The sequence below is a fragment of the Phyllostomus hastatus genome, unplaced genomic scaffold (genome assembly GCF_019186645.2).
Source record: "Phyllostomus hastatus isolate PE091 unplaced genomic scaffold, TTU_PhHast_1.1 phas_contig_147, whole genome shotgun sequence".
NCBI lineage: Eukaryota > Metazoa > Chordata > Mammalia > Chiroptera > Phyllostomidae > Phyllostomus > Phyllostomus hastatus.
This window is the reverse complement of record NW_025333603.1, coordinates 5,770,050-5,791,996: the sequence shown is the minus strand read 5'-3', so window position 1 is coordinate 5,791,996 and position 21,947 is coordinate 5,770,050. Positions and strand designations below refer to the sequence as shown.

Genomic DNA, 21,947 nt, shown 5'->3' with positions numbered 1-21,947 from the left:
CTCGTGCCTGGAGCAGTTGCAAAATCTGTCATGACGAAGAAACTGCTCTCAAAGGCACTTGGTGGAAGGGGCCCTCTTCCCGACCGTCGTTCAGGAGCTGGGGCCTAAAAGGGGTCCAGTCCCACTGCGGAAGCCTGGGAACTAGAAATAGTTGCAGACTAGACAGCCCGCCTTTCCAGTCTCTGGGTTGGTGGGTGGGGTGGGGAGTGGTTCAGTGGCCCCGCCAGGGCCCGGACGGGAGAGGGGTCGGTCCTGCGGCACCGCCTTCCCGGGAAGTGGGGCCCGGCACAGTCCAACGTGGGGAAGGGGCAGTCGTCCCCTCCCAGCGCCTGTGGGGACCCTCCGCCCGTGTCCGGAGGAGGCCCGTGTCCAGCAGATGCACGCGGGGAGTGGGGAGGGGTGGCGGGGGAAAGGCGGGGAGGAGGAAACCCACAACAAAACTTGCGTCGCCGAGCGCGCGGCTGGACTTGAATGGAAGGAGCCCGCTCCCGCAGAGCGCAGCGGGGACTCAGAGGAGCGCGTTCGGCCGGCGGGACAGGGTGCAGCGCGGGGACGAAGCAGGTACCGGGCGCCGGTGAGCCGCGGTGGGGGGGGGGGGGGCATGGGGTCGGGGCCAAGCCAGCGAACTCGGACTTCCCGCCGGGTGCGTGCGGACCGCCCAAGTGGGACCACCGCTTCTCGCATCTCTCCCCTCTTAAACCCTGCACCGAGGGTAGGGTGGGGAGCTCTCCCTCGGGGGGCGCAACCCCTTCAAGATCCGTTGGGACCTGGCAGGGGCCTTTTCTCCTCTCTGGCCAGAGAGGCTGGTCCCAGCCCCCGGGCCCCTCCCGCTGCGCACATCTGGAAAGAATCTGAGGGCGGATGGGCGGGGGAAGTGGGAGGACACGGGCGGGCGACAGAGAATGTGAGGGGCAGGTGGAACTGGGTAGGGGGCGTGGACCCCCATACCTAGAGCCCCGCCTCAGTTACCCTGTGTCTTTCCACTCCACTCATCCCAGCTAGTCCACCCTTCGACCTCTGTACAGACAGAAACGGAGGCCTATAGAGGGGCAGAAATCTGCCCCTAGGACGTGCGGACAGGTGAGGAGGAGCCCGCGCGCCCACCTCCGGGACCGTCTTGGGGCTTGGCTCCCCAGCTCAGAACTCTTAGCTGGTGGCCTGGTGTCTGTTGGTTGGTCTAAGTGACTGCCTCCCGCTGGGGCAGCTGGACTGAAGAGGGGGAATTCGGAGGGCGGACAGAGGGGGTCGTCGCCCTCCCGCTAATGCGGAGAAAACCCCAGGTCGTAGGTCCCTGAACCGCCACCCCGGGCGTGGGGTGGGGACGAGATTGCGGCTTTAGAATACCTGGTGCGCGGTCAGGTGGAAGAGCAGGTGGCGTCAGAGCTGCTGATGGCCCGTGGAGCTGGAGTTGGGGCTGGGCTGGACTGGGAGGCAGCTGCAGCCCAAACATCAGGAGAGGAGCAGGGACTAGCGTGCAGGCTGCGCCGACGCCCCCTGTCTGGGAGGCTCAGTGGGACGCGCGCCCGGCGCTAGAGTGCATCTCGGAACTGCAGGGCACCGGCCATCTGAGCGTGAGCCCTGGGATGTGAGCAGCCCCGGAAAGCGAAGCTGCGGTCCACCTGGCTCCAAGGACACTACTGGTGTGAACTGGGAGAGCCCCTGGTCGATCTTGTCCCCTTCTAGGGCCCCGGGCCCAATCCACTCTAGCCCAGAGTGCAAGTTAATAAATGTCAGATTCACATGACTTTTCATGAGAGCTTGTGGGAGCATACTTTGTCCCTTTTATCTGAATTGTGGGTCCAGGGTGACTAATGGCGGTACCGTTAGGCTTGGTAGAGTCACACACAAGAGCTCTGACCATGACTTGCCTGTAGCCCACAGTGGCTCCCTGTCACCAGCACTGCAGTGTGGCGGCTGATGCCTTGCAGAGGTGGACGCCATCCTGTTCACCCTTCCTTAAGCATACCTCACTCTCCCCACCCCTCTCCCCACATTTGCCTTTGCTTATGCCCTGCGCCCTGCCTGGAGTCCACCTGGAGAACTACTCAACCTTCAAGAGCAGCTCAAGGCCCTGGGCAGGAGACAGAGGCACAAGTTCTAGTCCTGGTCTTGCCTTAACGTACTAATGTGTAAACAGGGAGTCAGATGAGATAATATTGTAGATCTTTTCCAACTCTGCCTTTCACAAATTCATTCATTTATTCAGCAAATGTTTTTGGAACCTCGGTGCCATGTGTGCAGGGGTGCTGTGGGAGCCTGGAGGAGCTCCCGAACCCAGCCAAGGGGGCAGGAGCAGAAGACTAACTCTTAGTCTGGGGGTCTATAAGATGTAGTTGTCTGGGGCCAGTGCAGAGCAGGTGACCAGCAAGTCTTCACTGAATTTGAGTGGAGGAGTAAGGTCATGCTTGGGGTTAAGGATCTGCCTCCTAACTTGAAGATTTTCCTTCCCCTTCCTTCTTCTTCCTGCCTTAATCCCACACTTCAGCCCATCAGAGCATTGAGATTTGGGGTGGGAGGGCGGCAGGTCCCAGGGGTGTCCTCAGTAACAGTAACCCGTGTGTGTAGCTCACACTTGCTGGGTGCCGGCCTCAGCTGGGCTTGTTATTTTATTTAATCCTCATGAGGGGCTTGCGTCTCCATTGCCCAGACTAGTAAACAGAGGCCCAGAGCAGTGCAGTGACTCATCTGGGCTCAGGACTGGACCCCACACACTTCCGTCACTGAAGCTCTCCATAGGAGGACGCGAGCTCCCCACAGGCTGGGTTGCCCCTCTCACCCAGCATCTGCTTTCACAAAGGTGTGAGGTGCCCCCCACCAGTGGAACTCCTCACTCTGGGGACTTCCAGAGACAAGGGGTCTGTTCTGTCCTTTATTCTTCCACACACAGCTTCAGTGTGGCCAGGCACATAGAAGAGGCCTTGGGGGCTTATGTTGCTCAACACTCTTAGAACAACAACAACAAAAATTGACACTCCGAGGGGTCAGGGATGTAGCCCAGGACACACAGCAAACCAGTGGTGGAGCTGGGGCTGCCCAGGATCCCAAGGTCCTGAGGGAGGCTGGTGGCACTTGGGTCACCACTCTCTAAGCCCTGTCTGATCTCCCTTGAATCCAGCTTCCTCTCCACCCCTGCAGCCCGGCCCCTCCCAGTCTGCCAGAAGAGGCTCAACAACCATTGCCGGCACCACTGCACAGCCCCCGAAAGCTCCGCACTGTCTGTGCATAAACCCACCAGGGCCACGCTCCTCATCTCCCTGAAGGTAAGGGTCGCTCTCCCTAACCTGGCTTTCAAGTCCCTTCTTTGCCTGGACCTGTGTCACTCTCCACTGGTATGACTCCCAGGCTCCAACCTCTACCACTTTTGGAGGTTTTTAGAGGTCATAACATGGGCAGCCTTGCCCCCGGAGCTTTGCACAGGCTGCCCCTTGCTTGTAGCGCCCTTTCCCTTTTGCCTGATACTCATCTTTCATAGCTAGTGAAACACCCCTTCTTCTGGGGAGCCTTCTCGGCCCCAGGCAGGGTTGGGCCTCCTCTGAGTTACTATGGACTTTCGCTTCCCTTCATCACACCTCTGATGACAGTGGAATTATGATGCTCACTTTACACATAACGTCCAATAGACATACACTGTGAGCTCTGAGTGCTATTTATACCTCGTGTCTAATAGAAATACAGTGTGAGCCTCAAATGCAAGTCATATATGTAATGTAAAACTTTCTAGAAGCTGCAGTAAAGTAAAATGAAGCAGGCAAAAATTAATTTTAACAAATTATTTAACTCAATAGATTAAAAATATTATCATGTAATCAATATAATGATAAATGAGCTATTTTATGACACCATTAATATTAACAAGATATTTTGCATTCTTTTTTGTCCTAAGTCTTTGAAACCCACGCACACTACAGTTTGCACTTACAGCACCTCTCAGTTTAGACTGGCCACACTTCACGTGCTCAGCAGCCCCGTGTGGCCACCACACTGGACGGTGCAGGTGTAGGCTCCTTAAAGGCAGCAGCCGTGCCCAAACAGTCTGTCTGGGTCCTCGGTGCCCAGCTGGGCTTTGCATTAGCCACAGCATCATGGCTGAGACCTGGGCTGGGAGCTCAGCTCTGCCGTTGAACAGCTGTGTTACATTGGCCAGTCCCGCTGGGCCTCAGCTCCTCATCCATAAAGCGGTGATGATAACATTTTCAATATGGCTCATAATGTTAATATAAATTAAATATTTTTACAGATACAGTTCACAGATCTTCACAGACGCAAAGCTGAAGGTGAGGGAGGAAAAATAGCTGGCCTAGTGAGTGCACAGGATATGTGGGGAGAACCCATTGCCTGGCCTTCTGCCCTGATTGAATTTGGGGCCTGGACCTGTGCCTGGCACCCCCTCCCACAGTCCCGTTCTGCAGCAGGGTCAGACAGACTAATGCCGGTGCTCCAGGGGTTGGAGGCTGTGGAGCTTGCCAGGGGTTATAATGTGCCATAGGAGCGATGGTCTATGTGTTGGCTGAGGATTTATTGTCCATTTGGTCAGGGGACGGGGCAAGCCGGAGTGTGGTAGGCACAGGGCCAGGCTGTAGTCGACTGACCCCTGGAGCCGGGGCTCTGTGTGTGCTGGGCTCCCCGGTTCTCTGCCAGGCCAGGGCTTGGGGGCCCAAGTCTGCTTAGGCCTTGAGGATATATAGGGTCCAGCAAGACTGGTGGCCACCCCTCTTTTCCCTCCTCTGGGAAGGAGGGAAAAGACCTTCACACCTTTCAAAAGTTCTGGGAGGAGGTGGACCTGGGACTGGACCAAAAAGCACAGCAGGATCTAGACAGGGAAGGGTAAGAAGCAGGGGGCTCTGGAGCAGGCAATGGTGTGGCTGGGGTGTGAACAAGGACGGCAGATCCAACGTTAATGGTGGGAGGAGCCAACATTCGTTGAGCACTTACTATGTGCGGTATGTTCATCCCACGGACTCTCAGTCTTTTGTTAGGACTACCCTGTTACCAGCCCAGGCATGGGGAGGAAGCTGGGTTTGGAGGGCGCCCCACACTTGCCCAAAGCCTCACAGCTGGAAGGAGCCAGGGCCCAGCTCGCAGCCTCGACTGTGTGACTCCAGAGCCTGCTGAACAGACATCAGTGTCGTCAGGAAGCTTCCAGTTTACCCAGGCCCACCAGCATGTCAGACCCTTCCATGGCTCTGTGGGCTGTGGTCCCTGCCCTAAAGGGAGGGGGATAGGCTCAGACCCGGGCGCAGTGCCCCCGGCCTGCACACTTGCCCTGGCGTTTGTATTCATGGCAGTACTGATAGCCACGCCTCATCACCAGTGGGTGCCAGGTGCTTTGCGGCTGTTCCCTTGTGGACTCCTCACAGAAACTGAGAGTTCAGACAAGTATTATCTGTGAGATGAGGAAGCTGAGGCTCAGTGAAGTCAGAGCTGCTAAGTGGTGGGCAGGGACACAGACTGGGGTCTGTGGACTCCATAGTCCCTGTACCCGAGCTGCCGCCTCTCACAACCTATCCCACCCCAGAGAGGGGGATGGCATTCCAGGTAGAAGGAGCAGGGTGTGCAAAGGCCTGGAGGGAGGGACTACTGAATAGACCTGTATACCTGGGCCAGGTGGGTGTGGAACTGGAAGACAGGCAGGGCCAAGTCCTGAAGACCCGAGAATGGCAAGCTGAAGAGCTGGGACGGCCGTGCTGGTCTGGCCCACCAAGGCCTGTGGCACCTGGAGGAGGGACACGGCCTCCCAGCGCTGCCCATCTGGGAGCTCAGCAAAACCCAGGCCAAGCCCTGCACGTCACAGTCCTTCCTGGGCCTCGGCTTGCCTTCTGTGAAGTAGGGGTACAGATTCTTCAGGCCCAGGCCCAGTGAGGGTTGTGGGAGGCTCTTCAGACCTGCTTAGAAACAGGGCTTCGCTTCATGCCACCCCTCCAGAGGGCAGCCCTGATGGGGAGCCACCAGATCAGGTGCATGCGAGGACAGGATCCAGAGTGGGCTCTGCCTGATGCCGGGAGGGCTCCATTAGGCCTTCTGTAGGCCCTAGCCCTGTGCCAACTGTACCTAATAGGTTAGGTTGGCCCTGCTTCCGCGGCGGGTCTGACTCGACCCCTCCTGCAGGCACCATGGCCCGGAGCAGGGCGCTGCTGCTCCTGCTGCTGTTGCCGCCACAGCTGCAGCTCGGACTGGTGCTCGCCGTGAGGGCGCCTGTGTTTGGTCGAAGTGGCACCCATAGCCTGAGTCCTGAAGAGAACGAATTTGTGGAGGAGGAGCCCGTGCTGGTCCTGAGCCCGGAGGAGCTGGGGCCTGGCCCGGCCACCATTAACTGCCCCCGAGACTGTGCCTGCTCCCAGGAAGGGGTCGTGGACTGCGGCGGCATCGACCTGCATGAATTCCCAGGGGACCTGCCTGAGCATACCAACCACCTGTCCCTGCAGGTGAGACCGGCACTGCACCAGTGGGCACCGGGGACTGCCCCCACATTCATGGCTCCTGCCCACAGCTCCCTGCTTGCCCGGAACCCCCAGTGCCCCTGGCTCCACACACCCAGACTTGGGGTGCTAGGGCAGGTCAGACACTCGGATCTGGCTCCACCCTGGGGGTTCCCTCTGTTGTCCGGGTCATAGAGCACCATGATGTCACCCGCTTCTTTCCCCTGGGAGGAGTCTGGGCTGAGGCCTGTGAGGAGTGTCAGGCCCTGTCTGGACAGGGACACAGACCTGCCCTGCGGCTGAATCTCAGACGCTGTTAGCAGCCAGGAAAACGAGGGCAGAGCCGACCCTGACCGAGTGCTCTGGGGGCTTGGAGGACAGAGTGCGCTCTCCTGCTGCAGTATCGGAAGTGGACTCGGAATTCCAGATGGGGGCTCTGAGAGTGCTGGGGTACCCAGTCCCCCTCCTGTGGCCCAGGAGCCCTGGAGGCTGTTTCCAGAGGCCAGGTCCAGTGAAGGAAAGTGACCTGCCCACGGTCACACAGCCCTGGTGGGAGCCCAAGGCCAGGGGAGCCTACGGGGAAAAGGACAAGGTGACGACAGCACTTATTTTTGGCTCACCCAGTCACTCCTCCATTCATAAAATACCTCCTGGGTACCAGCTCTCCACCTCTGGTCCTACGTCGGGTGCTGGGCACACAGAGAGGACTGGACACCTGCCTCTGAGGCATTCCCAGTTGTGGGGGAGGCGGAGACCTAAACAAGCGCAGAGGGTGACAGGTGGAGAGAGAAGGGCTACTTGTGCGGCCTGGAGCAGCTCCTAATCTAGCTCCCAGTCCGACCCAGGAAGGCTTCTGGAGGAGATGGCTCCAGACCCAGACCTCCGAGGGGAGTGAGACATGTAGAGCCCAGGAAGGGAACAAAAGTGGTTTCTGGCTTGGGCGTGGGGAGGACAGGCTGTCACGGAGTGGGACGACGCAGGAACGTGGGGAGCAGGTCTGAAGGGGAGATGACACTCCAAGCTGGAAATTCCTGTGGACATGCATGTGTGGGCTCCTAGACTGCGGGCCCCACACGTCTGTTGTGGTCACTGCTCTGCCTCTACCACCCAGATCCAGGCTTGGCCCGGAGCTGGTCGCCGGGTCTGTCTTCCATGCGGGAGAATCCCAGACAGAGGCGCCCTGCAAAGGGACTGGCTCCTGAGACTGGGGCTGAGGGTAGGGTTGGGCCCACCCCCCATGCTGCTGCCTCCTCACCACCCCTGTCCCCGACTCCCCAGAACAACCAGCTAGAGAAGATCTACCCTGGGGAGCTCTCCCGGCTGCAGCGGCTGGAGACTCTGAACCTTCAGAACAACCGCCTGACTTCCCGAGGTGAGGGGTCACCCAGGGCCTGGGACGGGGCCCCCAGCGTGGGGATTGGGTGCCCCCGGGAAGAGCCCCACCCTGCAGTCCCCGGGATGTGGCAAAAGGCAGGTCTGGGCTGGGCTGGCAGAGGGTCCTGGGCGATGACTAAAAGCCACCCCTGGGTGTCTCTGAGACCTGGGAGCTGGTGCAGGGGAGAGGCTTCAGAGACCTTTATCATAGACTCTTCAGTTCACAGAGGCCTTTAAAGTCGGAGTTGTGGGGCCCTCAAATTTTAAAATGTGTGTTTTTTTCCTGATGATGAAAATAATTTTGATTATAATAGAAAGGGTGGAAATGTAGAAAAATAAAAAAGAAAATAAAAAGCCTATTCATAATTCTGCCACTTGGAGTTCATCACTGTTGATATTTTGGTACATTTCTTTCCATTTTTAAAAAGCAGCATTATGGAGGTATAATTTGTATACTTAAGATTCACTCAATTAACAGGTACAATTTGATGAGTTTTAGTCACCTATAGTTGCGCAACCATCATCACAATCCAATCTTGTCTTTTCTCCCTGTGGTTTTCGTTCAGCACTGGATTTATAAAGTAGGTATTATAGCTATTGTGCTCCGTTTCACTCAGCGGCTAGCTCAGCAGCCCTTCTCATGTTGCTAGAACTCCCCGTGGCCGTCATTTCACACAGCAGCCGCAGGGTATCCCAGGGAGGGATGCCGCATAGTTTATGTAACTGTTCCCTCTCGCTAGATAATTGGGTGAGTCCCAGCATCTGAGGGTCTGGGAGCCTGGAACCCAGCGTCATGGGCCGACCTCAGGACTGGAGAGGGGCCAGCCTGGCCGGGATCCCAGTGACGGCCATCCTGACACTAGACGGGGCGGTGGGGGCCGGATGGTGGGGCGCCCTGCCACGGGGCTGGGTTTGATCCTCTGGAGCTGCACCCAGCACTCCTTCCTGGCAGGGAAAATGTCAGTCTGGGTCCTCCGTCCCATGGCCTGACCTTACAGGGACCCATTCCCACCTAGGTGTCCCTGAACAGGTGAGGGACTAGTCATCCCTCAGCGGACATTGCCCACCTGCTCCTCTGGGCCGGGGGTCCTGTGAGGAGGAGGCTGGGAAGGCCTGTTGGGACTGGCTGGGAAGAGAGCAGAGTCACACCTGCCTCAGGGAATTCTGTCTCCAGTCCTGGAGTGGGGTGGGCTCGGGGTTCGGCGCTGGCGTGCTCCCCTGTAGCGTCTCCTTCATCCAGGGCTCTGACCGATGCCTGTCCTTTGAAGGGCTCCCGGAGGAGGCGTTTGAGCATTTGACCAACCTCAATTACCTGTACCTGGCCAATAACAAGGTGAGGGCCCACCGCAGGGAAGAAGTGTGCTGACCATGCCCCCTGGTGTCAGAGGCAAGTTCAGGGAGCTTTCAGGGCCTCTTCTGGGCTGGCCACTGGGTCCCTGTGGCTGCTCAGACAGGCCCAGACCCCACCCCTTAATCTGGGGCATCCGAGCTGTCAGTGAATGAAGACAGAGGCCAAGGCTTTCAAGAGTGTAGCTCATCTCCACAGGCGAGGGCATGTTCGGGGCTTTGAGGAGGAGACAGCATGTAGAGGACCAGGAAGGGATGCAGGAGTTCAGGCAGGGATTCGAAGGCAGAGGACACTGCAGTACAAGGGACATCATGAGAAAAGGCACAGAGACACTCGACTTCAAAATAGCTGGTGTGCCCCAGGGCTCTGTCCCGGCCCCTTCTCTCTGAACTGTCTCCACAATGGCCTCATCCATGGCAGCCTCCAGCCTCTTCCTCACCTCCCACCTGAGACTCAAAGACCCTCTGCCTCCTGGCCGCCTCCCCTACATGTCCAGTGGAAGTAGGACTGCTTCCTGTTCACAGCCCCCAGCGCTCCTGCTGCTCTCCATCTCTGTGGAGGTGGTCTCCAACCATCTACCGTACTGCTGGCCCGAGTGGAGAGAAAGTCCTGGTGCTTCTCACCACGCCAGGCAGCCCTGCGAGCCCCGCCCCCTGTCCCACTCTCCTGCAGCTGGGCATCCTTGCCTCCTCGTTTCTGCCCCTTCTCCTCAGAGCAGCCAGAGTGACCTTTAAGCATCATTGCCTGCTTCTCCCCTACATCCTCCCTCCCTGCTTAAAACCCCCCAGAAGCTTTGCCTTCCGTTTGTCCAGAATGAAAGGCACACTGCCCCCTGCTTCTTTTAACTCATGGTCCCACCCACTCTCTCCTGCCCCTCTCCCGCCCTCCACCTCCCATGCTGGGTTTGCTGCCTTGGATGCTCTCCTCTCAGATGGCATTTATGGTGCCGTCATGCCTTAAGTGCCTGTCACCTGTTCCCTGAGCACCCCACCCAGTCATTCTGTCTGCAGCCTGTTTGAATTCCCTACATAGCAGTGATCATTATCAGAGACTTTTATTCCTTGTTTATTATCTTCTCCACTAGGATGTACGCTTGGGTGGGGGGTGGGGGGTGGGCAGAGGACTTCTCTGTGTTATTGTCAAGGACATGCCCAGCGAGCTCCTGGACCCGTGCCTGGAATGTTGTAGATGTAGGCTCTGCTGCTGAATGAATGAGGGGTGGTCACTGTGGGCTGCGCCTGGGAAAGCAGGGTGCTCACTGCAGCTGGACAGAGAGCCAAGGTCAGGGACCAGGGAGGGGTGAGAACAAGGAGGACAGGCAGGGCAGGGGACAGGCCTGGTGGGCTTTGAGTGCTGAGCACAGGGCTGTGGGGGGCTGTGGACGTTCTAGTTTGTGTTGTCAGTGGAAGGGGACAGCAGGCCAGATGGCTGCATTTGCTGGGAGGGGACGAGCGAAGGGCCCAGATGAGCAGCAGGCAGTGGGACCCAGAGCTGACCTCCTCCCTCCATTGGTCTTTCTGCCCCAACTCTTTCCTTTCCAGTTGACCTTGGCACCCCGATTCCTGCCAAACACCCTGATCAGTGTGGACTTCGCTGCCAACTATCTCACCAAGATCTATGGGCTCACCTTTGGCCAGAAGCCAAACCTGAGGTCAGAGGTCAGAGGGGGGCCCTGGGCTCAGGCTGGGGAAGGGGGAGGAGCTGAGCAGAGGCAGCCCCCGTGATGAGGCAGAGAGAACCCAGACAGGTCCTGGAGGAGGGCCATGCTGTGTGGTGTGGGCATGAGGCCCCATGCTTGGGGCTGTGGTGGGAGATGCCCAGGGGCTGCGGGGGGCGGGGTGTATGTGGGGGGGACACGGGTTCCAAAGACTGAGACCTAAAGGGTAGGGAAGAATCGGTCTAGGAGGCGTGGACAGAGGGTGATATCTGTGAAATGATGGGAGCTTGGTGAGGTTGCTTCCCCCCTTCCTCAGCCCCTGGGGGGAGCATCTTCTAGCAGGCACAGCCATGCATCCTGTCCCTTGCTGACAGCTGCTTTGGGAGGAGTGAGCAGGGCACGGTGGTGCTGGAAGGGCTGGCCCCTCCTGGTGCCACTTCTGTACCTGCATCTGTCGCCTTACTCGATTCCCTCCATCCCCCTGAGGAGCCAGGGTCACTGTGTGTGGTCTGTGGTCCCATCCCACAGATGAGAAGGCTGAGGCCCAAGAGAGGCACACAGCAAGAATGAGCTATACCTTCTATGTATTTCTTTGCTTTCTGGTCTTCTGGCCCTCTAGTGTGTTAGCTCCATGAGGGCAGAGTCTCATTGGTTGTGTCCATGCTGTATCTTCACAGTCTAGAACATTCCTGGCATGTAGGGGCACTCATTGTGTACTTACTGAGTGGATGAGGCATCACTTACCGTGAGCCAGGCCCTGTGCTGGGCACCAGGGACACTTCCCATATTCAGGTAGTCCCACGGAACTTAGAGCCAGCTGTGTGGGGTTGACAGGCTGTGACAACTGGGGAATGACCGAGAACCCTGAAGTGCACGGAGAAGCATGGATTGGGGGTCAGGAAACCCTATTTCTGCCACTAACTTGTGGGGCAACGTCTGGTGTGTCCTTGGTCCCCTCAGCTGTATAGGGGGCATGACATCAGGTAGAGTCTGAGGTTCCTCAGAGGAAAGGGGGATGCTGGAGGCCCCAGGCCCAACCTCCAGGTTTGGAGGCTCCAGGTGAGCGGGGGCTGGGTCCCGGGGTCCCGGGTGAGTGAGGGCTTGCACCGCACCCCCAGGTCCGTGTACCTGCACAACAACAAACTGGCAGATGCCGGGCTGCCGGACAACATGTTCAACGGTTCCAGCAACGTTGAGATCCTTATTCTGTCCAGCAACTTCCTACGCCATGTGCCCAAGCACCTGCCACCTGCCCTCTATAAGCTGCACCTCAAGGTAGGAGGGAGAGGGCAGGTGGAGCACCCCCAGAGCAGGGACCCAGAGCAGGGCAAGAGCCCAGGCCCACGTGTACACGGTGGCAAGGCCGTGAGGCCCCGGCCCAGCACCCACTACGGAGAAGCAGGCAGAAGCCTGGCCTCCTGGTTTTCAGCCCCACGCCCAGAGTACGCCAGGCCCGGGTCCTCACCTCACGGCTCCCTCAAACTCCTCTCTACATGCCCTTGGGCTCTGCCCTTGCCCCTTGGCTGTCTCTCATGGCCCCCTCCCCACTGCCCACCCCCCCCAGAACAATAAGCTGGAGAAGATCCCACCAGGTGCCTTCAGTGAGCTGAGCAACCTGCGGGAGCTGTACCTGCAGAACAACTACCTGACGGATGAGGGCCTGGACAACGAGACCTTCTGGTAAGCCCCTGCCTGGGCCCCCAGGAGGACCAGGCACCCGGGAAACCCCACCCAGCCAGGCCTCTCACAGGCACCTCTCGCCCAGCTGCCCTGGCCAGTTTTGCTAGAGAAGGAACTCTGAGGCTTGTGCCTCTGCTGACATTTCTGCCCCCGAGAACAAGCAATGTGCATGGGTAAGGCCTGCCAAAATTCCAGTGAGGCAGGGAAGCATTTGCAGATGCTGGCTTCTTGGTACAAAACAGAAACTCAAACATGTTTGTTGAAGGCAAATATAAATATATTTTCATTTTTTTAGGGCCCAGAGTAGCCAAAAAAGTCCTTCAACAATTGTTCTTCAAATAAACCCCTATGTGTCAGAAACCATGCTAGAGCCTTCCTGCATCAATTTCACTGAATAATCAATCCAGTGAGGGGCTTGGAGAGGCTTGAGGTCCCCCAGTGAGCAGGTGGCAGAGCTGGGATGAATTAGAGGCAGTTTCCCTGCCACCTCACTCGGGAACATGGCGGAAATAAGAGTGGGCTCCTGCTATGTGGGCTCCTGCCAACCGTCCTACTTGCCCTCGCCCCAGGAAGCTCTCCAGTCTGGAGTACCTGGATCTGTCCAGCAACAACCTGTCGCGGGTCCCAGCGGGGCTGCCACGCAGCCTGGTGCTGCTGCACCTGGAGAAGAACGCCATACGGAGCGTGGACGCGGACGTGCTGACCCCCATCCGCAGCCTTGAGTACCTGCTGCTGCACAGCAACCAGCTGCGAGCGAACGGCATCCACCCGCGGGCCTTCCAGGGCCTCAAGCGGCTGCACACTGTGCACCTGTACAACAATGCGCTGGAGCGCGTGCCCAGCAGTCTGCCCCGCCGCGTGCGCACCCTCATGATTCTGCACAACCAGATCACCGGCATCGGCCGTGATGACTTTGCCACCACCTACTTCCTGGAGGAGCTGAACCTCAGCTACAACCGCATCACCAGTCCGCAGATGCACCGCGACGCCTTCCGCAAGCTGCGCCTGCTGCGCTCGCTGGATTTGTCCGGCAACCGGCTACACACACTGCCGCCAGGACTTCCCCGCAACGTGCACGTGCTGAAGGTCAAGCGCAATGAGCTGGCCGCTCTGGCACGCGGGGCGTTGGGTGGCATGGCCCAGCTGCGTGAGCTCTACCTCACCGGGAACCGGCTGCGCAGCCGGGCCCTAGGCCCCAGTGCCTGGGCCGACCTCACCCATCTGCAGGTAAAGGGGAGGGCAGGGGGCAGAGCCATGAGAGAGGTACCCCATGGGGACGCCAGGCCTTAAAGCAGGGCTGGGCAATTCAGAGTAGGGCTGGCGTGCCTGGTAAGGAGTGAAGCGCAGAGTACCTCTGGTATGGCCAGGCACAGCTGACTACCAGCAGGTACAGGCTTGAGGAGGGCTGTGGGGGTAAGGAGAGGTTATGGCTACAGGCAGAAGCCCACGGTTCAGGAGGACAGGGGGCAGGGACAATTCAGGTGGCAGGAGAGTCAAACTCGCCCATCCACAGGCACGGGAATGTGTGCCCAGGGAAGGCTGGGCCGGCGGTAGGGCTCGGCAGCAAGGCCCCTGAGGTGGTGGTCTGCAGAGGGCTGGGGGAGTCTGCTTGAGGTGACTGGGGAGGTGGGTGTGGCTGTTGTGGCCATGGTCAGAGGCAGGCAGCACATCCGGTCGGTCGTAAGAACTGAGTTTCTTACAGTGAAACCTCCGGACTCACTGAGAGGCTGAAAGGGAACTTCCCTAGAGAAACCTGGGAGGCAGGGCCGGGGTGTGGCCAGGCCCACGCCTGAGCCTGCAGCCTGTGCCCTGCTGTCTGGCTTCTGTGCCCTGATGTCCTCAGGGTTTGCTCCTCCTCTTTCTTAGGGATCTGCTCAAATGTCACCTCCTTGGGAGGTCTTCTCGCACCACCCAGCACCTTCCTCTGCATTGTTTTTCTTCATAAGCCTCCTCCTTCCTCCCTGGCATTAGGTCATCTCTCTGTTTGTTTGGTGCCAGATCTTCCCTCTAGAATAAGGAAGGGCAGGCATTTTAGTCTGTTGTGTTCGCGGCTGGACCCAGGGCCCTGGCCTGGTAGGCTCACAGTCCCTGCCTGTGGGGGCAGCTGCTGGGACGGGGCTGCCTGGGCTGGGGGGCAGGGAGGGACTGTGGGCACAGCTCTGAGGGTGGAGCAGGGCGGGTGTCAGGGAGGCAGCGGGCCCTGCAGGAGCAGCATCAGCTGGCGTCTCTCCTCACCCAGCCCATCCTGCTGAGTGTCAGACACCAGGATCCAGCCACTCGTGCCAATTAATCTCTCTTAGGTGTACCCCAGGAACCCCATTCACAAGGGTCCAAACCCCATTTCCTCTCCTTCACACCTGCTCCTTCTCCTACTACATTGCCAACTCACTGAAGGGGGCAACCCCCCCCCCCCCGCCCCCGGTGCCCACGGGAAACCTGGAAGCTGCCTTGGCATCCCATGTACACCATCTGCCTTGCAGTCCCCCTCGTTCTACCTGCCAGCTCTACCATTGCATCCTGATCCAGCCTCTTCTCTCCATCGCTGCTGCCCATACCCCTAGCCAACCCACCCCCATTTCTTGCCTGGACCCAACCTTCCTAGGAATACCTACTCCTGCACTCCATAAGCAATCAGAAGGTATCTTGGAAAGTACATACTCAGCTTACCCTCCTGCCCAGCTCCTGATCCGTCCGTGGTTCCCCATTGCCCTTAGAACCCAGATCAGCATCCTTGCCACAGCCCTCACGGCCCAGGCTGCCCCTGTCCCCAGCTGAGCGTCCTATTTTCCCAGGTGCACTGGGCTTTGCTCTTACTGGGCCCTCTGCTGGAAGCAAGCAGCGTTTCCACCCTGGTGCTACCTACTCCCTCATTCATTCCACAAGTCTATATGGAGACCTCAGCATGTGTAGGAAGTTCTAGAGCTGAGGACCCAGCTGGGAGCAAGGCATTGGGAGGCTCACTACTGTTCTGGAGACTGTAATATACCTGGATTCAGGTGTCACCTCCTCTGGAAGCCACCGATGATGGGCAGGTTAAATACCTCCCTGGGCCTGGATGAGTTCAGTCAGGGAACGGGTGTCTGTTGGGGGCAGATTCTTCCTCTGGTCGTTGGCTCTTCCTACAGGCAGCAGCAATTCCCGCTACCCTGTCAGTGCCCCCGACCCAAGGCTGCGTCAGGCTCCTCCCCCAGGCTGCCTCGTGGTGGCCCAATTCCACTGGCTGTCATTGTTAGACTCTGTGTCCGTCTGCTAGCCTGGCTTCCGGAGGGGGGAGGCAGTGTCTCAGTGGATTCCACGTCCCCAGCACGCGTGGGCACAGCGGATGTATGGAATGAATGAGGAAGTGCTGGAGCCGTGTGAGGGGACACGGTGGGGAGCAGGGAGCCCTGTGCATCAGGGAGGTGACAGGGAGGCTCTCTATGGTGCGTGAAGCTCGTGCTCCCCTTGAATGTTGAAGCCCTCAGCTTCCTGAGCCCGAGCCCTAGCCTGTTGGGGTGAGGGTGGCAGTTCAGGGATGATGGAGCCCCACCTGGCGCTGCACAGGGCTGCTGGCTGGGGCATGCTGACTGCTGAGGGACAGTGCGCTGGGCCGTGCACGTCCACATCTCCTGCCTACTGCTTGTTCCTTATGCCCCCTGGGAAAACGCCCCATTTTCCAGGTTTCCCACTTCCTGGACTGTGGGCATGTGGTGACTCCGAGACTGACCAGCCTAGGGTCACCATAGCCTTGCACTCTTGCTGCTGACCCCTGCGCATGTGGCCCCTGAGGTCCACAAATAAGCAGCCCCACCCATGCGGCCCCCAACCCCACCCTCCTCTGGGAGCTGTGGGGCGAGAGTCACAGACTGGAGGACTCCTGGCCCCTGCCCTCTGGGGTCTTTAGTCTGGAGGGGGTGACATGTGTTGATGAGGAAGGAGTGTTGTCCAGGCATCCTGCCCGTGCATCCGTGTGGGAAGGCAGGAGCCACTGGGTAGAACCAGGGTTTGGGGTCAGGCGCACTGGGTTCCCGCCTGGCTGTGTGGCCTCGGACAGATCTCTCAACCTCCTTGAGCCTCTGTTTCCCCATCTGAAAATGTAGTAGTTACAGATCCCTCCTCACGAAGTTATGGTGAGATTTAGATATGTTTGGGGGGTGAGTGGGGGGCCTTTGCAAGTCCTTAAGTGCTTTTACCCCTGCAGCTGCTGGACATCGCTGGGAACCAGCTGACGGAGATCCCGGCAGGGCTTCCCGAGTCGCTCGAGCACCTGTACCTGCAGAACAACAAGATCAGCACCGTGCCCGCCAACGCCTTTGACTCCACGCCCAACCTCAAGGGCATCTTTCTCAGGTGGGAGATCCCCTGTGGCCCTGCCCTCACTTTGTGGGTGAGTGGCCCAGGGTCAGCTCTGGCCCCCCAAGCGGTAGCCACACTGGACAGCTGGGACTCCCCTTGATACACGGTGCCTTCCAGCCCCCTGCCTTTCATGTTCGCTGCTCTGTCCTCCTGCAGGGCCCGTTCTCTCCCCTTTTCTTCCTGGGTGGGTCAGTGTCGGGGTGGGGTTCTCAGCACTGACCCCACGTGGGTGGCCGTACAGGTTTAACAAGCTGGCTGTGGGCTCTGTGGTGGAAAGTGCCTTCCGGAGGCTGAAGCACCTGCAGGTCTTGGACATAGAAGGCAACTTTGAGTTTGGTGACGTTTCCAAGGACCGGGGCCAGTTGGAGAAGGAAGAGGAAGAGGATGAGGAGGATGAAGAGGAAGAGGAAGAGGAAAGGCGATAGTGACCAGGTGAACCGGATCTGACATAGGTAAGTGGTTCTTGCTAGTTTCCTGTCCTGACTCAGTCTAGGTCTTCCTGTTCATTCTCCACCCCCCGTCCCCTGCTGCATTGTTCAGTTTGTAAACCAGTACAAGCATTGGGTGTGTGCCAGGCCCTGGGTGGGAGGCTGGGACGATGGCAAGCTCCTGGAAGGCTGGCCTGTGCCCGGGCATTCCCCGCAGGGTGGTGATGCCCTGATAAAGCCCACACAGGGAGTGACGTGGGAGCCCTGGTGGAGGCTACTGCTGCAATCCAAGCCAGAGGTTATGGGGCGGGAGGTGAGGATGCAGAGAAGCAGACGGGCCTGAAGGGACTGGGGAGGCAGACTCAAGTAGTCCCTCCCCATGGGAGTGAGGGGGAGACCAGGCCCAGGTTCAAGCTTGGAATTCAGGGTGGACGAGAGGAAGGCCAGGTTTGTTTAGGGGAATGTTGAGTTTGAGGGGCCCAAAAGGCACTGGGGGAGGTGCCCAGGGATGGGTTGGATGTACAGGTCTGGGGATCCAGAGGAAGGCCTGGGCTGGAGGTGGGGACCCAGGCATCATCAGCCTGAAATGGTCGCTGAGGCTGCGGGAGGCAGGGGAGCTCGCCCAGGGAGAGCGAGTGAGCGAGTGAGTGGCCGAGAGAGGGGCTGAGGTGGAGCAGCTAGGGAAGGAGGTAGGGAAGCCACAGACAGCCCAGGTCAGAGGGTGTTCACACATACATGTAACACAAGCCCCCACATGTGATCAGCATACACACACCCATGCTCACGCACACACGTCAAAACACACACTCTCACCCAGAAAGCACACATTTGTGGAACACACACTGTATGTGTGCACACAAATTTGTGTGCACATGTACCCCACACAGCTCTTGTGTACACACATGCACACACACATGCCATGAATACATGCACAGTGGAGAGAATCGGCTGTGTCGGTGCTGCTGAGAGGCGGGTAGAGCTGAGCACTGCCGAGGGCCCACTACGTTCATCCACACCGTGGTCACCATGGCCTTGTGGGGAGCAGCCTCGGGACAATGGGGGTGGAGTAAGGGGCTGGAGACGAGTGGGTCCAGGGAGCGTAGACAACTCTGTCCAGAAGTGAAGAGATGAGGGCGGTAGTGGGGAGGGGTCAGAAGTCCAGGCAGAGCTCAGCTCACGCTGGGTCATTTTTAAGGAATGGCACTGGTCTGAGTGCTGATGGGGACGGGCCGTGTGGAGGGAGGAGTTAGAGATGTAAGAGAGAGGAGCAGAGTACAGTGGTGACCCCGTGGAGAGAGCAGGAGGGACTGGCTTTGGCAGGAGGGTCAGTACTCCCTCCACTGTGGCGGGAGGGACAGAGGACTGAGCAGCAGCAGTCACAGGTGGGTGGCTTGGTGGCTGCTCATAAAGTCACGTCAGCCAGCTGCCTTCAGCCTGCAGTTTTCTCCCTGCAGCACGAGGTGCTCAGTGGTGGGGCTGGGGGTGGGGATGGATAATGGGGTCCCCCACAGCTGGGGATTTGGTTAGGTGTGGGGGACAGGAGGGAAGCTGAGTGTACTGGCAAGAGACCGTCTGCAGTGGTAGATCCTGGGGGTTAGGCTGCAAGGGGAAGGGGGTGCAGACAGGAGGGGCTGGTAGGCAGGGTTGCTGGGGGGCATACTGGAGAGGGCCACAGGAGATGTCGGCAAGCGGCCAGGTGGAGAGGTTGGGTTACAGGGATGGCAGGGAGCTGGGGGTCACGGGGTCAGGGTGTGGTTGGAGGGGGCACTGGGCCACTCTTAGGAAGCTGGCTTGGAGTAGGGCCTGGGGCAGAGGGGAGTCCCAGGGGGTGAGGGGGGTGAGGACCCCAGAGATGAATGAGAGGTGGGGAGAAGGGTGTGCCTAGGGGCAGTGTGAGTGTGGAGGGCAGGCCCAGGGCAGCCGGGGCTAGGAAGGCAGACCCTGTCTCTGGGCATCTTCCTCAGGCGGAGCCAGGGGTTAGCAGCAGGGGTGACTAGCCATCCAGCGTGGATGCTGTGGGCCTCGCGGGGGGTGCTGTGGAGTCCTGGGGTGGGGGAGGATCTGCCCCTCTGGGGGACATTGGCCACGGTCAGGTCAGTTGAGTGTCTAGAGAGTGTCTAGAGAGTGTCAGGTCAGTTGAGCCCCCGAGAGTGTCTAGAGGGACCCAAAGGCCCCCTAGTCCACCCCAGGCCCGGCCACAACAACACGAGCACCTCCCAGGGGCACCCACTGGCTCTGGGCACCAAGGAGCAGCCTCCCCACCTGCCCGCAGTCACCGGCCCCCCAGAGCAGTGGCACGTGGCCTCCCGGCTCTGACCCCCCTCCCCCAGGCAGGTTGTGGCTGGCGGGTCTGCTTGGCCTCCCTGACGCTCCCACGTGTTCTACAGGATGATGGCCATCTGGACCCTCTCTGCCGCACGGGTCCCTGCCCTGTGAGCACCGACTCTGCCGCACTCCAGACACAGCCAGCACCGATCCCACCTACTCCCCAACACAAGCTTAACACAGTCTCTCATCCCCACCCCTTCCTACAGTTCATGCCACAGTAGACGCACACACACAGCACGACACACCCACATACAGCCAGCTGCCCGTCGTCCTCTGCAGGGTCCCACTGTCCACTGCATGCCCAGCACCACCATCGCTGTGTCTGAACCGTGCAGACTCAGGGAAGGGTCTCACCCCCACCCTGGCATCCACTTCCTACACACACACACACACACACACACACACGAGCCATGTGCAAACAGCCCTCCTCGGCCTATGCCGCCAACAGCTCTTGCCCCAGCCAGAAGTGGCCAGAACAGCTTGTTGTCTGCCTGGCTGTCTGTCCGTCCATCGTCTGGAGAAGACACAGAGTAATCTCTGAGCTCCGAGCGGAGAATTCCCCTGCGGCCAGGTGCCTGCTGCCCTTCGGAACTCACAAAAGCTGGCTTTTGTTCCTTTTCCCTCCCTTTGGGGACAGGAACGTCCAGGACTGCTGCCCTGGCCCCCCAGATGCCGGGGAGTCCCTCCCTGCCATGCCCTGGCTGGCCACAGGCGTGTTTGGGGCGGGCAGGGCCCCAGGGGAATTCTCTGGGGACTGCCGGGGCCATGGTGGGACGGAGATGGAGGAGGGGGGCTGGGGTGAAGGAGTGGGGAGGGCCCGGCCCCACCGCCAACCAGACACCATTTTTATTCTTCGGGCCTGCAGGGAGTTCTGGGTGCCTTTTTTTGTTGTTTTGTTTTTTTTTTTTAAGAAAAAATGATAAAAACCTCAAAGCTGATTTTTGTTGTTATAGAAAAACTAATATAAAAGCATTAGCCCTGTCTGGCAGCCTGTGGCCGTGTCTGTGTGTGCTTCCTGCCAGGCGCCCCCGTCCAGACCGGCAGGGGTCAGCGCGAAGTTCAGTTCCCAGGGCCTACAAAGTAGTCCCACAGGCAGAGGGCCAGGGACACAGGGTGTAGTCCCAGGTTAGAAGGCCAAAAGGCAGCTGTGGCCTGGTGGGGCTCAACGGGTTGGGCGGGACCGCCACGCCAGGCCTGGGAGCTCGCTGTGTGCTCCTAGAGGCTGAGCATCCAAGCAAAGGACCTGCTGGCTCTGGGCTGCTCAGGGCCTACCTGGAAGGTCACCTGTGCACTGAGTGGGCATTGCTTGGGGGGCGTCTGTCCCATGGAGGATGGCTGAGGTAGGAAGGGGACCCGAAACAGGCCTGGGAACTGGAGTAGAGCTTTGGGAAGGGGTGCAGACATGACCTGTGTGCCCACCACCACCAGCAGGGCCAGAGCTGGGGCCGGGGTACGGTGGGATATAGTATCCCGCTCAGAGCAAAGAAGAGCTTCCGACAAGCAGAGCCGCCCCTGGACGAGATGCCCAGGCAGCAGCAACCCGCCACTGGGGGTGCACGTGCACGCTCCTGCTGAACCCCGTCAAGAACAGGTGCCTGCCTGCGGGTGGGGCAGACTCCACTGCTCAAAGGGCCTAGAGATGTGACCTAGGGAAGGGGTGGGGAAGCCCTCACATGATGGCGGGAGTGGCTGTAGCTTGACATCTGACCTCTCCTGGCTGCCTAGGCCTTAATGAAGGAAGGGTGCTTCCACGGTCCACCTCATAGCCCGTCCCCACAGTGAGAGGGGGATCCTGGGGGCAGGGCCCTTCCCAGACTCCTCAGACTCTAGGCCTGGGAAGAGGAGGGAAGCAGTTCAGCAATGGAGGGCTGGGAGGCTGCTGCCCTCCTGATTTTCTGAGTGACGTTGGGAAGCCTCTTCCCTTCCCCTGCTTCAGTGTCTTTATGGCTCCACAGTGTAAGACCGGGAGGTGGGTCCTCTCCCCAGAGTGCATACAGAACAGGCTGTGGGGCCAGGTTCACCTTGGCCTGCTGTGAGCCTCCTGGGGGTACACTGGAGCTGAGGACAATGTGGGAGATGGTCTGAAACTGCCCTGGGGCCTTAAAGCAAAGCATTTGCCAAAGGGAGCCTGACTGGCTGAGGTACTTTGTTCCATTTGTGGGGACTGATCTCAGGGCCTGGCCTGCAGAGTGAGGCCCAGGCCAGGAGCCGAGTGGTCTGTCCATGCTGCGGCTGTCAGGACAGGCCCTGGGCAGGCAGGGTTGCGCCCTGCCTCCTGCACGTGACAGCTCAGGCAGGCCTGTGCACACACTGACCGCCCAGGTTCGTGCTCTAGCTGGACGGGCTGGCCCGTTTATGTTCTAGCCACCTGGACAGGCCTG

The 21,947-nt window shown here is 59.2% G+C and overlaps 1 protein-coding gene across 5 annotated transcripts; it reads left to right on the top strand.

Moving 5' to 3' along the window:
* Positions 1–420: 420 nt before the first annotated feature.
* PODN (podocan) lies at positions 421–20,554 on the top strand. 5 transcript variants are annotated; one of them, XM_045856510.1, is made up of 12 exons: positions 421–561; positions 3,136–3,260; positions 6,106–6,422; positions 7,695–7,788; positions 9,059–9,123; positions 10,680–10,789; positions 11,914–12,070; positions 12,360–12,475; positions 13,045–13,702; positions 16,656–16,804; positions 17,052–17,262; positions 19,626–20,554. In XM_045856510.1, the coding sequence occupies exons 3-11, from the start codon at positions 6,111–6,113 to the stop codon at positions 17,233–17,235; spliced, it is 1,845 nt and encodes a 614-aa protein (XP_045712466.1). In that variant the 5' UTR covers positions 421–561; positions 3,136–3,260; positions 6,106–6,110; the 3' UTR covers positions 17,236–17,262; positions 19,626–20,554. The 5 variants fall into 5 exon arrangements, with proteins under 5 accessions (XP_045712466.1, XP_045712478.1, XP_045712488.1 ...); XM_045856522.1 differs by having other exon boundaries at positions 3,116–3,260; XM_045856532.1 differs by having other exon boundaries at positions 421–574.
* Positions 20,555–21,947: the final 1,393 nt, after the last annotated feature.

Bases quoted from the DNA above. Each gene is read 5' to 3' on its own strand.
- PODN (XM_045856510.1), top strand. From the start codon at position 6,111: ATGGCCCGGAGCAGGGCGCTGCTGCTCCTGCTGCTGTTGCCGCCACAG. The intron at 9,124-10,679 runs GTGAGGGCCCAC...TTTCCTTTCCAG, and splicing joins TGTACCTGGCCAATAACAAG to TTGACCTTGGCACCCCGATT. The intron at 16,805-17,051 runs GTGGGAGATCCC...GTGGCCGTACAG, and splicing joins CTCAAGGGCATCTTTCTCAG to GTTTAACAAGCTGGCTGTGG.